Below are 15,991 nucleotides of genomic sequence, written 5' to 3' on the forward strand. Positions count from 1 at the left end.
GATATATAGATGAATTTGTTATTTAAAAGTTTCTTTGTCACAAACCACAAGCCTTGTGAGGAATAAGCAGTTCAGGAAATGGATGGATCTATTCTGAGGTTGTGGCACACAGTTTATAGAGTATTAACGGACCTTATGAGGGCCACAGTGCTGATAATCCTTGATCGACGAGCTACATATGACAAGCTTTTCATTTGTATAAAGTTCAAAATCTAGTTCTACATTTGAGCTATTGCATTTTGAATCTTGAAATTTGCTTGGTAAAATTGCGTTGCAAGCTGAAGAGCAGTCTACAAAGATGTACGGTATATGTTCTCTCAGGTGCTTCAATGCAGTGTAGATCAGTAGGGCTGTTGCATCCTCTGCTGAATTTGTCCCACTGGAAAACTGGGAATGGTAGCTGGTGTGATATTTTCTATGTGGTTCATGATCTCCATACATTTAGCTGGTTGGGGAGTGAGAGCCTCAGGCCTACAATTTAGGCTTGTGGCAACACTCACAGTCTGTTTTGAAACTGGTATTATGGTTCGGTTGGTGAAGGATTGGTTTAACATAGAAGTTAAGCACTTTTTTTTTGCCATGCCATCTGGTTTTGTCGCTTATTCCTCGCCATACTTTTTTGTATTGTTGAAGTGATGTTCCACATGCTGCCTTTACCTTTTGTAGATTTAATGCCTCTTGTCAGTTCTGCTCAGGCTCCGATGGTGGATAACACAACAAATAAATTTGCTATGCTAATGAGGAGAGCTGGAGGGAACTTGAATTTAAAAGTGAATTGATTTGCTGCCACAAGTGCCAGCTCGTCTTCTGTTTGGAGAATCTTTTCATGAATCTGATTAAAACTTCACTTGAGAAAAGTCCTCGATGGATGGATGGAAAATTTCCTGTTGAATGTCCATATTTTGCAACTATATATTCTATCAATCAATCAATCAACTTTATTTATATAGTACCTTTCATACATTTAAAATGCAACTCAAAGTGCTGGACATCCATAACACAATAAAATAAAAGAAAGAAAATGATCATACCCACAGACACACCCAAAACCCAACAAACACATGAAAACCACAACATGGCGGGGCACAGAAGTACCCTGTAAGGAAAGGCACCCAGGAGGAGTTCATCCACAGTGAGATGGATGAAGACCAAGCATCCCTCTCACTGTGGAGGCTCCCTCATGAGAAAACACTGGAGCTAAAAATGTAATAACTACCAAATAAAAACATTTAAACACTAAAAGAAAACAGTTAAACACGATAGAAAAAATAAATAAATAAATAAAAATGAATAAATAAATAAATAAATAAATAAATAGGGGCGGCACAGTAGTCGAGTGGTTAGCACGTCCGCTTCCCAGTTCTGAGGTCTCCGGTTCGAGTCCAGGCTCGGACCTTCCTGGGTGGAGTTTGCATGTTCTCCCCGTGCCCGCGTGGGTCTTCTCCGGGTACTCCGGTCTCCTCCCACATTCCAAAGACAAGCATGGCAGGTTAATTGGGCGCTTCGAATTGTCCCTAGTTGTGTGTGTGAGTGTGGAGGGTTGTTCGTCTCTGTGTGCCCTGCGATTGGTTGGCAACCAGTCCAGGGTGTCCCCCGCCTACTGCCCAGAGCCAGCTGAGATAGGGGCCAGCAGCCCCCGCGATCCTTGTGAGGAATAAGCGGCCAAGAAAATGGATGGATGGATGGATAAATAAATAAATAAATAAAAAATATACCAGTAATGTGTTCATTTTTCAGAAATCTTAGAACTTGCATGCAACATACTGATAGATCTGTAACAATAACTGCAAAAACCCTTGTAGAATATTAGAAGAATGTGTTTCCAAGGTCATTTGGACTTCAATTAACCCCAGACTATTATCTACTTGCAACAGGTGAGTAGAACTACAGTCTGATTTGATGGCCGGGTTTGGAGATCACAATACAAACTGGCCTGGGAATATATTATTTGTGTGCTAATTTTATCCAACGATAACAGGTCTGGCTGGCTGATTGTAATTCTAATACTGTTCTTCCTTTTCTTTTCCTTGCTCATGTGTCGTCTTTTCCATACATTAACTTCACTTCTCCTGCGGTATATGTGGAAATTATGTTGACGTTATTCGTCAGCAAGCACAACACCCACTCTTGTAATCATCACTTCTCTCAAATCTCCTATAGGAATTTGAGGAGCGACCAGATGTCCCATGGCTAAGTGATTATTACTGGGAGACATGTTGTGAACTGGAAGAGTCACTTCCCTGTTTCAAGGGCATACCCAAAGAAATCATTGCAACACACATCCATGTTCAGCTCGGTAAAAATGCACCCCAACTTCTAGCCTAGTAATTTGTTTCTGTTGTGTAGATTTATAGAGTATTATAACTAATTCAATTTATCTTTATTTAGGAAGTTTTGAGTCATCTTTTAATCCAGAAAGTTGGGAGGGCTATGTGTCGGTTTTGCCACCTCTTGATATGTCAGAAGAAGGGAAGCAAAAGAGTGGAATCAAAGGCTACTGGAATGAAAGGCTGAGTTCTTTTCAAAAACTGGTCCTCATCAAGAGCTTCATGGAGGAGAAGGTAGGTTACAATCATCAATATATGATAGTATTGTAAAGGCAGAGACGGGCATCCATGAGTTATGACTGTCTGTCTGGCATTAAGCCTGTTTTTCTGACGAATTAAGAGAAACTTAAAAAAAAATAAAAAATATGGACCGTTCATCAGTGTACTGTCCACTAATCTGACCTCTCAGACGCCCGTTTTGTTGACGAATGACGGACTAGTTGATGGTGGTCAATACTGACGGAATGACCATATTTGGCTGTTAATCCTGAAATAGTGGTGATGAATTGGTGATGGAAGCATGGTCAAAATAAAATGGCGGAAAGACGATTACAGATTATTTCGGCTTGATAAAATGATGGACTGATGAGAATAGAAGGGTGCTGAAGTTGCTGGCAAATGGTGGACCAGCAAAATTTTCTAAATTGCCCACCTCTGTATAAAACTACATTTTATGTCCAGTGTCACTGAGAGATGTTTTGTATTGTGCTGTACTCTCATTGTGTAAATCCCAATCATTTTTTTTAAGCCATCGCATTCAGAAATGCAGCTCTTCAAATGATACATAATCAGTGTTTTCAAGGTCTACATCTTACACAACTATAATAGGAGACTTGGGAAAGGGTCTCAAGAAAAGAAAACACTACAGCTTGTGTGTGATCTTAATGATCCTCAAAATGTGACATCCTGGTCAACCATGAAAACTGTTACAAGAACAAGACTAACTTTGTTTGTGAGAAGGCCGTTCTCTGTTCTTCTCTTTCAATTTCTATTGTTGCACAAAATTAAGTTTTATTTGTCAACCAGTAAATGGACTTGCATTATGTTACGTTCCACCCACCCTTTGTATCGTCTTTTTTTGTGGTTGATAATTTGAAGTTATGGTACCACAGCAATATCAAGATCAAATATTTTGTAAATTGTATCTTTCTTTCGTGTCTAGGTTGTTTTCGCAGCAACAGAGTTTGTGATTGTCAGCTTAGGGAAGCAGTTTGTGGAAAACCCTCCCATTGATTTGGCTAATCTCTACAATGACATGTCTCCATCCACGCCACTGGTCTTCATCCTCAGCACTGGTTCTGACCCTATGGGTGCCTTCCAGCGTTTTGCAAAAGAGAGGGATTGTCTTGATAGGTAAGACTATTTAAGAAATGTGATGCAATCAAGGTGATTTTAAAGTGAAATATTGTTTATAAATCACATATTGAAATAATCCTTTCTCTGTAACCATTAGGGTTGAGTCCATTTCATTGGGTCAAGGACAGGGGCCCATAGCAGAGAAAATGATTAAATCAGCATTAGAGGACGGAGGCTGGGTTTTCTTGCAAAACTGTCATTTAGCGGTCTCTTGGATGCTTCCCATGGAAGAGATCATTAAGACCTTCGCCGAGCCTGGTAAAAAGAATAATAATCCTAATTATGTAACTTCATATACACAGTATCACACATGGAACTGTTGCCACAATTGTTTTATTTTTATTGTAGCGTATGGCATGTTTTGCATATTGAGTGAGACGTTCTTTTCCTCTGCAGACATATCAATCCATGAGAACTTCCGTTTGTTTTTGAGTTCCATGCCTACCAAAGTGTTTCCGGTTACAGTGCTACAAAACTCCGTCAAGGTAAACTTCAGCTTGAATATGAAGTGCATTAGTGATTTTTCTGGTTGCAATATAATGATCGGACAAAATGAACTCATTAGGAAACAAACATGTAATCATTGACTCTGTTGGCTTGTATTTGGTTCTTCAAGGTGACAAATGAACCTCCAAAAGGTCTGCGTGCCAACATTCGTCGAGCCTTCACAGAGATCTCGAACGATTTCTTTGAAGAGCACACTCTGGGGCTGGAGTGGAAGAAGATGGTCTTTGGACTCTGCTTTTTCCATGCAGTCATTCAGGTTCGTACCTAATACCTATGCAACGGTGCAATATTTTGCCGTTTTGCTTTCTGCTGTATTAGTATACCTTTAAATGTTTCTCTTGTTCACGTGCACTTCAGGAGCGCAAAAAGTTTGGTCCTCTTGGCTGGAACATTCCCTATGAGTTCAGTGACAGTGACAGGGAGTGTGCTCTGCTCAACCTTGAACTCTACTGCAAAAATGCTGTTATTCCCTGGGATGCACTTACATATATCACCAGTAGGTGAACCCAAATTAACGTACATAAGCAACCTACAATCACGAATAAGTTTAACACTGAATATTGAGGCACTTTGTTACATTTGTTATGTTCCCCTTTATCTGGCCATGAGCATGGTTCTGAAACAGGTAGCCAAAACATGCCTAATTAAAATTAAACTGCACTAATATACTAACCACTAGAGGATGTTTGGAACTGCACAAATGAAATATGTAGAACCTCTCATTTTTAACAGATGTGCTGCTTTTAATATGACTTTTAAGAAGCTCAGTCTCGAGCATGGATTGTCGTTTCAATTGTGTTGATTAATCCAGCATGTTACTGAACCTTCTCTTGTGGAAGGAGCAAACTGGTCAAATGTGAGTGTGTTTCCCCAGGTGAGATCACATACGGAGGCAGAGTGACAGATGTGTGGGACCAACGCTGCCTCAAAACAGTCCTAAAAGGATTCTTTTCCCCAAAAACTCTGGCGCCTCTCTACACCTTCTCAGAATCCGGTACCTCTGAAAATTCCATTTGCTTTCTTCTGTTGGACTGCAAATATTTGAAACACAACTGTATGTTCCTTTGATTTACTGCTTTCTCCTGTTCATTAGGTGTCTACTATGCCCCTGCGTTAGACACATTGGATTTATATATAGAGTACATTGAGAACCTTCCAATCATTGATGACCCTGAGGTCTTCGGCATGCATGAAAACGCCAACCTGGCCTTCCAGGTATGGAGCTTACAGTTGTAAAAGACACAAGTGAGAATTGTCAGCATTCATCTCCAACCATTATTGAGTCATTCTGTCATAGGCACTTAACAAACCATTAACATTTTTGTTGTCCATATACAAGATTGTATATAATATGGAATTCATAATAACACAAGCTTAGTAAAATGAAAATAAAAAAATAAAAAAAAAACAATAGGCACATTGGAAACATAACAGAATGCTCATTCTGTCATTGAAATGCATTTTTAGATATTTAAAAAAATTGGCCAATTAAATCCTCTCTGTGCTTTACATTTTCTTCTCCACAGCGCCAAGAAACGATGAATCTGATCAACACTATTCTGGATGTAAATCCTCGCTCTTCAGCACAACTAGGAGGCAAAAGCAATGACGAGATAGTTTGCGAGCTTGCCGAAGCTATACTTGCTAAGCTTCCTGGTATGCAGAAACACCATTTTTATTTATCATTGGAGACACCATTTATTTTTCGATAATGGTTATGAAAGGATTTATTTAAGGCAGAGCTTATTTTCACTAGTACAATACATGTCTGACATTGTGTTTTGTTTGTCTGCATGTGCGTGTAGATCGCCTTGATATGGACGAGGCGCTGGAGTCTATGTTTGAGAGAGACGATAAGGGTCGCGCCAACTCCCTCACAACTGTGTTGGGCCAGGAGGCCGACAGATTCACCAAACTGGTTCGCTTACTGAGGGTAATTATAAGAATGATTCTTAATTATTTAGGTCTAACTAATCAAAGAAAGTTAAATTGAAGCAATGTGTGCTTTTTGTGTTTCCAGGTGTCTCTGGTCACGCTGCAGAAGGCCATTGGAGGTCTGGTGGTGATGTCGGAGGAGATGGACCGAATCTACACAAGCTTCGTTAACAACAATGTTCCCGCCCAATGGTCGAACGCCTCCTACCCATCTCTAAAAGGCTTGGCTTCCTGGGTCAAGGACTTATACCTCAGGATCTACTTTGTTGAGGTTTTGTTCTACTTTATGTGTCTTGATTCCCAGAGGATAAACTCTAACTCATCTTTTATTTTAAGCATAGATTCTTGACACACACATGCACATTGGATTCTGCGGCAATGGCAAAAGTAGCTTTGAGCAAATATCACACGTTGAGCAGTTTCGAAGGGTCTAAAAACACATGCACAACCTGGATATTTTACTACTTTTCCTTTGTACATCACCCCCAACGCAAACATTTTTTTAATGAGACAGGTCTCAACGTGTATTGCACATTTGAAAATGTGTGCCTTCGCTTTACACACATACATAAAAAGAAGCCCCAAGGAAGAAGATAATGTCACAATGTTGTAAAGTGAGTCGTGACAACACGTTCTACGCGTACTCTGTGCCAGTTGCACCACTTCTTTTTTTGTTCATATGCAATTAGTTGGCTGATATGCATGCACGCATGACTTGAGCACATTGCATGAGTTACTTGGAGACAAGTTTAATTACATTTATATTTTTTATCTCCTTTTAGACTTGGATCACACGTGGCCACCCCAAATCTTTTTGGATATCTGGATTCTTCTTTCCTCAGGGCTTTCTAACTGGTATGCAACTGCTGCACTAAAAATGTTTCCTTTTCATCTTTTAATGGACCGCGATGGTACGACAAATCTCTAAATTGACAGAATATATTCTAAAGTCATGGCCATTGCATGGTGTGATAATTGATACTATGTGTTGAGTTTGAAAAGGAAAACCCAAATCCTTTTTCACAGTTTGGCTTATTCTAAGGCCAGCAGACGAGTAATGGAAAAACACTTTTGAAGGTAACACAGATATTTTCTCCAAACTGTTGACATGTAGCGGTCCTGCAGAATCACGCCCGGCGGTACAATTTGCCCATCGATGAACTCAACTTCCGCTTCAACGTGGTGCCTGTGTACCGGGACCAGACCGCTGTGGCCGAGGCTCTGCGCAATCTGAACAGCAACGCTAAACTTCCGATGGACGCGGAGGTACAACAGTCGACGCGCTTTTTTAGATGCTATTTATTTTGCAACGGATGAAATCACTCTTGTACAAAGTCCTTGAATTTAATACTTGATTTAAAAAGTACAAATATCTAAGAAGAAAATAACTTAAGGTGAAGTCAAAGCAGGGTTTCTGCAATTCATCAGCAAATCTAATTTTATGCTTTATAATATTGTTTTAATGCAACTTAAAAATAATTTAATGTCCATGTCGTACTAAATATACACAGACACACAAACACACACACATTCACATACATACATATACCTGGATATTAGGGGTGTCACGATTCGCCAACTCCACGATTCGATTTAAATTTCGATTTTGGGGTCACGATTCGATTTTTTTTTCGATTTTTATTTTTTTTTTTTTTTTCCGCTCCCCCACTTTATAACACAGAGGCATATGCTTCTGTAGGCTAAGGCTAGTCTATGATCATTGGTTCTATTCATTGTACAGTAAATCTTATTTCAAAAGATCGGCTACATATAGGTGATGCAATTTCCATATTATTTTTGTGTAAATTTATGTAATATATGATAATTGACATTAGGCAGGAATGATCAAATTCAAAGAATTTATTTACAATATAAAGTTAACCGTCTTGTTCTTACTGAAGTGTAAAATAAAAAATAAAAAAACAAAAACAAAAAGTCACAGTGGGTGCCTGCCATCTATTGACTGTTTTTGGTTACAACAGTGTGCTGTGCGTTCCTCTTAAAATAATGTGCAATGTGCAACAACAACAAAAAATATATTGTATCCAAAGTCATGGAACAAATACAGCCTGAACAAACTATATCCCAACATTTACAGTTGCTGGGCATACTGTAGCGTGGTTCAAGTACACTAATTAAATGTTTGAATCCAGCGTTTTCCAAGGCTGCAGGTCTGCTGCTATAAATAGACCTATGGATCTGGCGTTTCGCGCGAGCTGAAGTGTGTGGAAGTTTCACTGTAAATGAGGATGAAATAGTTGGTTGGACCGTTGTTTTCCCACTTCTAGTTGAATTTGATAAATCTAAATCTTTGTGATGCCTGCGTAAATGTCCCGTCATGTTTGTCGTGTTTCCCGTTGTTACGGCTGGCGGCTCGGGCCCGCCGCCGGCTCCGCTCCCCTAGTATGTATGTGTGTGTTTGTGTCGGCTGGTGCCCGTATAATGGTACTTCAGTTTGAATGCGCCAGCGCGACACTCTGATTGGAGGACTGTGCCAGCGCGACACTCCGATTGGACGACTGTGCCAGCGCGACACTCCGATTGGACGACTGTGCCAGCGCGACGCTATTGTGTATCCGTGTATTATACCCCTATTGGTTATTGTTGTTTCTCCTCCGTTCTGTCAGTTCTGTCAAATGCGGTTATTATTTGTTCACCTTCCACTTTCACTCCCTTGTCAAACCCCTGCCTGAAATTTCAATTAAAACTACTCAGATGTTAAAGTCGACCCGTGTTTATCTACTCTATATTTTCTGTTATTGTGTTACTTCCCTTCCCCTTGACGAGCCGGGCGTAACACCGTGGCCGAGTACAGTACGCGCACATAGCATATCTTGCAACTGTGGTCTTTTTATCGACAACGTGAACGTTGTCGACATAACTCACCGGGAACGCAAAATGTTTCCAAACTGGTGACGAGAGAAGCGGGAGCGGCTTGAAGCACCATTGCTGTGTCTGTCCGCGCTTGCCATCATGACTGCAGGAGAAGTCAGCTAACAAGTGCCGTTAGCTAGTAGCTGAATGGCTGCGTCTCATTTGCTTTCCTGGGAGGTGGCGGTGGCGGCGGTGGCGGCGGGCGCGGGAGGGGGGGGCATCGAATCGTGTGTCCTCTCTTCTATTTCGATGCTCGAAATCGTGACGTAATTTCGATCGATTTCGATAAAAAATCGAAATCGTGACACCCTTACTGGATATACATATACTCTTTATATATTAGGGCTGTCAGTCGATTATGTTTTTTAATCATAATCAGTTGCATGATTTCCATAGTTCATTTTAATTACCTAAGTTTTTCATACTCTTGTTAATTAACCAAATACAATCCAGTTCATTGATATATATATATATATATATATATATATATATATATATATATATATATATATATATATATATATATATATATATATATATATATATATATCAGTTAAATGGCATGACAAAAATTGAGTCATAAATTTGTGTTGAGGTCATTTTTTGCCACCAGATGGTATTAGTGTTTCATGCCGGACATTGGTGACAGAAACAGTAATTTTTTCTTTAGAAATTCAGAGCAATTTGTATGTTGAACATGAAAGCAACTCATGGACTCATAGACCATTGTGTTCATTGTAAATTACAAGTCACCAGTCCCACCGTCACCAAAAATATTTTATCACATTTATTATTGCTAAATTGTGTTATAGTGATTCCTTTGCATAATGTTGTATATAACTCAACTTTATTTATAGCACAATTTTTCAATGCTTTTTTATTGACATTTATGGCCTTAATTTCAGCAAAATCCATTAAATATATATATATTTTTTTAATGCTTTTTGATGACCCGCGGAAGCCCTGTTAAGCCCCCCTGTGTTACAGGGGTCACCAACGTTTTGAAACTGAGAGCTACTTCATAGAAGGGGCTACCAGTTTGATAAACACACACTTCTGAAATAACACATTTGCTGAAATTATTCTTAACAATGTCCCCCGCCTACTGCCCAAAGCCAGCTGAGATCGGCTCCAGCACCCCTTGCGACCCTTGTAAGGAATAAGCTGTCAAGAAAATGGATGGATGGATGGATGGATGGATGGATGGATGATTAGATTATGCTACTGATAAGTCTTCAATTATATGACATTTGTTGTACTTGGGTAACAAAAGTAATTCTCCTTTATGAAATTCTTGAGCATTGAGAGTAAAAGTATGAAAATGTGACTTAAAATAGTGAACAGTTGTTCAGAGCTGCAGATCCTATTTGTCACTTTAATATTGTGACTTGATTGTTGGAGGAATACAAAAAACATCACAACTACTATGAATGATTCTTTTTTTGTGGATGCAGTTGCCAATGCCTGAGAATGGTGTGCTCGTGCACGGCATGTTCATGGATGCGAGTCGCTGGGATGATGACAACATGGTGATCGAAGACTCATTACCTCGAGTGATGAACGGCATTCTCCCTGTGGTGCACTTTGAGCCACAACAGAACTACGAGCCCGAGCCTGAGCTCTACCAGGCTCCACTTTACAAAACCTCAGCTCGAGCAGGAACTCTTTCCACCACAGGTGCTTACATCATCTAAGACCTTCACATGGAGTGACGAATGTACATTGCAAAATGAAGCATAACAAGTTTATTCTCCATTCTTATGTTTCTCTCACTCTAGGACACTCAACTAATTTTGTTGTGACTGTAATGCTTCCATCAAACCGACCAAGCGACTACTGGATATCCAAAGCATCCGCTCTGCTGTGCCAGTTGAATGACTAAGTCGTTCCCATTTTAGCCACTCATTTTTTTTAGAGTTTAAAATACATGTAAGATGTACCACAATCACGGATTTTCATTGTCTCTGTCATTGCACATTCTTTAACTTTTGTGCCAAGTGAGCCATGATGGATCCGAAAAGGGCTATTTATCAGTTACACACATAGTTATCAAGCTAACACTTGCAAGCAGTACATCCTGATCGTCCAAAGCTGATTATGAAATGTATAGTAACATCTCGCCTCAGGTAAAGAAAGAAATAGAAATTGGAGTTCACAGGGCACTGCAAAAACACGTCTGCTTAATATGAGATAAAATACACTTGTTCTTAGTGTAAATTTACTAGAAACAAGTGAAATTATCTGCCAGTGCGTAAGATAATTTTACTTACTTAGATTTCTTGAAATAAGAAAAATGTGTAGCTCTATATTAATCTTAAAATGAGCTTAAAACACTTATTCTAAGCAACAAATCAAGGAAATTAAATCTTAAAATAAGCTGTATGCACTTATTCTAAGTAACAAAACAAACAATTAAATCTTAAAATAAGCTATAAATACTTAATCTTTTTTAAAAGTATAAATCACTACTGAAACAGAGTATCAAGTGTCACTCTTTATTTGTACTTTAAGTTGACTGTCAAGCAGGGAGATGGCACCATTAGGTTTGACTCAGCCTGGGATCGAACCCACAACCTCCGTGTGAGGATAGACACTCGACGACTAGACCACAGAGCTGTTAGCCTGTTCACTGGAAAGAGGGACAATGAGCTTAGTAAGTACAACCAGGAATTTGCTTGCAATAAATTGCAACAGGATGTAGGGTTGTTTGAGCTTATTGTGCATAAAAATTAACCAATTTTAAGATTTACAAACTAAATGAGAAATGAGACTATCTTAAAACAAGATTAATAATCTTGGAAATTCTGCTCTTGCAGAGTATATAATTCTCAAAACAAGACAAAGAAGACTATGGCTTGATATAAGCATTTAAGTCCAGGTTCGATATCAGATTTTTTTTTTTAGTGAACATAGACTCTTAGAGTATTTTAGCTTATTATGCGTGAAAATTAACTAATTGTAGGATTTACAAACTAAGTAAGAAATAAAAGACAAATCATCTTAAAACAAGATTAATAATCTTAGAAATTCTGCTCTTGTATAGTAAATAATTTCAATAAGACTTTATGGCTTGATATAAGTCTTTAAATCTAGGTTAGATAGTTTAAATTTGCAATGGGCATGGCTGGGTTAAGCGACCTCGCTCAGCAGATGCACGTGGTCATGGTTAACAAGCAGCAGCACTGTACAGAGTGCTGATCATCAAATTATGAAATGTTTCCGCCTCGGCCCCTACATGCTGCAGCTTCCTATTTGTGTCACTTAGGGCATGTTGTGTAAACACATTGGGTATGCGCATCCACCTCATTGCTAAGGCAGCTAGGAATTGACAAACACAATCTGTCATATACATTCTCACACAGACGTAGGCATACACACTTATTCTATTCTGCGTATTCAGGGTTGGGTTGCAGTGGCAGCAGCTTAAAAAAGGAAGCCTAAACTTCCCTCTCCCCAGTTATTTCGTCCAGCTCTTCTGGGGGTATCATGAGACCTCCCTCACTAGTCTCTCCAGCGTGTCTTGGGTCCTTGTCACAGTGGGACATGCCCCGAACACCTCACCCAGGAGGCAACCTGATCAGATGCCTAAACAACCTGATCTGGCTCCTCTCAACGCAGAGGAAAAGCTTCACCCTGTGTTCCTTCCAGATGACCAACCTTCGCACACTTAACTATCTTGATGGGAGAGCCCGGACTCCCTGCAAAGGAAACTCATTTCGATCACTTGTATCCAGGATCTTGTTCTTCTGGTTACAACCAACAACTCATGACCATATGAGAGGACAGGAGCGTAGATTGACCAGTAACCCAAGAGCTTCGTCTTTCATCTCAACTCATCTTCGCCACAAAAGACCTCTGCAGAGTTTGAATTGCTGCATACTCTGCGCCAATCCAACTGTCAATCTCCCGCTCAAGACCCCAACATACTTCAACTCCAACACTTTGGTTAGGATCTCATCACCGACCTGGAGAGGGTTAACCTGGCAATAGCCAGATTAATATTGATAAAACAACAGTAAATTTGAAACAACAGAGTAAAGTTAAATCAAGGTAGAAAAGGAAGATGTGAGACGTGTAAAGATAAAGTTGGTTTGTTTTGTAATGTAAAATAAACATCTTATAAAACCAATCACGGTAGATGGAAATGTAGGGACGGCAAACTTGAGTATTCATCAATATTTTTCTTCACAACAATGTGAAGAGGTCATCTTGAAGTGATGCTTCATTTAATATGTACAGAAACTCTTTGCATATATTATATCAGAATGAGGGTGACACGGTGGATGACTGATTAGCACGTCCGCCTTCCAGTATTGAGTAATCGGGTTCGAGTCCAGGCCTCCGGCCTTCCTGGGTGGAGTTTGCATGTTCTCCCCGTGCCTGCGTGGATCTTCTCCGGGTACTCCGGTCTCCTCCCACATTCCAAAGACATGCAGGCAGGTTAACTGGGCACTCCGAATTGTCCCTAGGTGTGCGTGTGAGTGTGAGTGGCTGTTCGTCTCTGTGTGCCCTGCGATTGGCTGGCATCCGGTTAAGGGGGTACCCCACCTGCTGCCCAAAGCCAGCTGAGATTAGCTCCAGCACCCCCCGCGACCCTTGTGAGGAATAAGCGGACAAGAAAATGGATGGATGAAGGACTCAAGCAATATTTCCTTTTTAAATGCAGTATGTATGTCCTGTTTAGTCTGATTAATGATTTACAAGTACTTGTTTCATTGTTGTATTTGTAAGTGCTTTCCTTCCGTTTTTACTTGTCTAATCTCACCTTCATGTCGATCAGCGTCACGAGCAATAGCCTAACAGCTGCACTCGTGTTCTATCCAGCTGTGCCTTGTCTGTTTGATAAACACAAATCTACTCAGTTTCCTGTTTCCTATCTTCCTCGTCCACATCTATATTGATGTTACCATTTTGGCGAAACAAAGCAGCCATTTCATTCTATTTTTTTAGGGTGAGTACATACCATCAGATTTTTGTTTTTGCATGAAATGCAGGAAAGCAATTTTGATGCCAGTCCTCGTTCCACTCACTGAAATTTTGTCTCCACCTACTTCAACCACATGCATCATTATCACGTTGCATCCTTTATAAACTTTCAAATGATCCGATCAAAACCCAAAAGACATTTAAAAATATGTTATTTGCCATTAAACAGTATGAGCTAGATCACACACATTTTGAAAGGTTGTTTTTGAAACATGTTCATGATGGAGAGTGAACATCAGAGTTTACATTCAACATGAGCAGGATGGGAAGCAGCCTACTAGTTTATGAGGGTATGTGTGCATGTGCACAATGACTCTGCAAAGCAAATGATCTCAGAGGTGCAGGTGCATGTGTGGCCTTCACAATTGCCTTTAGTCAACTGAACAAAGTTCACTGAGATTTGTTCCAGCTGACCAGGCATCAACTGTCCCACCAGGATTGCCTGATTGGTATGTTCCACTTCCTGACTATATAAAATGTAACTTATGACTTGAAAACTAGTTATGCCACCGTCAAAATGCACTTTGATTTGCATGTATGTCTATATCCTTTTTATCTATCTTCTGCAACACAAAACAGCGGATGTAAAAGCACTGCACATCATTGTTCAAAAGCCAGGTTTTTTTTATATATATATATATATATATATATATATATAATCAGAGCAAGACAAATCATTTAAAAACTATTCATTCACCATTAATGTCTCCTTTTAAGCGCTCTACAAATGGCTTGAGTGATTGTTTGACCTTGGTCTCCAAAACATGGCATTTAATATATTTCCATTTTATGGGGAGTTTGGTATGCGCTGCACAAGACGATGCGCCCTTATGGAGAGCATCCACCCACTCATCTCACAGTTTTACTTGTATCAGGGTTCAAAGTGCAGCTCACGTGATGTGATGGCAAACTAGCAAAAAAGAGACACAAGCATGAATTCTCCTTTCATTCATTCAAGACTTTATCTTGACTATATGTTGTCCAAAGCGTTTTGTTTGAAAATGTATATTTAGTGTATACCGACATGTTGACGCAGCACCTTGTCAGCCTACGGAAAGGTTATCTTTTTTTCTTTTTTTTTTTCCTCCTTATTTTAACCCCCAGCATCTCTCACTAGTAATGTCTGAGATCCATCCATGTTCTGTCGTGTTTTCTAGGTAGGCTTTATCCTGATTGCTCAACAGTTTTATTTAATGCTAAATAAACACTCGCATACATGTGCCAACACAATGTGTCGCTCTCGAAGTGTGTGCTTCCCACATTTCCTGTGATACTAGTACACACAACAATATGCTGATGTTCTCTCTCAAATCTGAAAATTCACATGTGAACATGTGTAATTTAAGAACTTTTTCAGCTCATGACCCAAATGTCAAATGAAAGTAGTTAAAAAGTCATCTTATCAATGTAATTAATAATAATAAATAAATAGGTTCATGTTTTGCCTGACTTGATCAGTAAAATCAACTTAAATTTTACCCCCTTAAAGGGATACTTTTCTTATTTAGCCATTTTTGGCAGTCAAACATTAATATTTTGCCTATAATAAATTTGATATTGTCATTATTTTTCATGTACAATTAGTACCTTTAAAAACACATTTTGCAACTTGCTGTTGACTGAAAATGACCTCACAAGAGCTCAGATAACCAATCACAGCTCACCTGTTTTCTAGGTTTGGTCATGTGACATTCACAAGTTGAGCTGTGATTGGTTACCTGAGCCCTTGTGATGTCATTTTCAGTCGACAGCAAGTTGCAAAATGTGTTCTTAAAGGTACGTGAAAAATAATGAAAGTATCAAATTAATTATAGACAAAATATTAACTTTTTATTGCTATAATGGGCTAAATAATGAAGTATCCCTTTAACTGATGAGTTTCAACTCTAATTTTAGGAAAACTGGTAGAAAGATGAGAGCCGACATCTTGTATTGAGTGTACTGTAGTCAATAAAATGCCAACAGTTTGCACATTTGTTCTTTATTTTTCTCAGGCACAATATGTG

General features: G+C 39.3%; 1 protein-coding gene across 1 annotated transcript in view; it reads left to right on the forward strand.

Moving 5' to 3' along the window:
* dnah6 (dynein, axonemal, heavy chain 6) overlaps positions 1 to 11,058 on the forward strand; it is a 57,686-nt gene extending 46,628 nt beyond the window's left edge. Inside the window, exons 66-81 of the mRNA XM_077524060.1 lie at positions 2,161 to 2,296; positions 2,389 to 2,561; positions 3,490 to 3,680; positions 3,781 to 3,941; positions 4,080 to 4,168; positions 4,300 to 4,446; positions 4,548 to 4,686; positions 5,065 to 5,184; positions 5,284 to 5,405; positions 5,717 to 5,846; positions 5,996 to 6,123; positions 6,211 to 6,396; positions 6,908 to 6,980; positions 7,240 to 7,391; positions 10,454 to 10,676; positions 10,778 to 11,058. Of these exons, the coding sequence (XP_077380186.1) occupies positions 2,161 to 2,296; positions 2,389 to 2,561; positions 3,490 to 3,680; positions 3,781 to 3,941; positions 4,080 to 4,168; positions 4,300 to 4,446; positions 4,548 to 4,686; positions 5,065 to 5,184; positions 5,284 to 5,405; positions 5,717 to 5,846; positions 5,996 to 6,123; positions 6,211 to 6,396; positions 6,908 to 6,980; positions 7,240 to 7,391; positions 10,454 to 10,676; positions 10,778 to 10,881 (2,274 nt within the window). The 3' untranslated portion in view covers positions 10,882 to 11,058. The remainder of the gene's footprint in view (positions 1 to 2,160; positions 2,297 to 2,388; positions 2,562 to 3,489; positions 3,681 to 3,780; positions 3,942 to 4,079; positions 4,169 to 4,299; positions 4,447 to 4,547; positions 4,687 to 5,064; positions 5,185 to 5,283; positions 5,406 to 5,716; positions 5,847 to 5,995; positions 6,124 to 6,210; positions 6,397 to 6,907; positions 6,981 to 7,239; positions 7,392 to 10,453; positions 10,677 to 10,777) is intronic.
* Positions 11,059 to 15,991: the final 4,933 nt, after the last annotated feature.

Source organism: Festucalex cinctus, chromosome 6 (genome assembly GCF_051991245.1).
Source record: "Festucalex cinctus isolate MCC-2025b chromosome 6, RoL_Fcin_1.0, whole genome shotgun sequence".
In the NCBI taxonomy this organism is placed as follows: domain Eukaryota; kingdom Metazoa; phylum Chordata; class Actinopteri; order Syngnathiformes; family Syngnathidae; genus Festucalex; species Festucalex cinctus.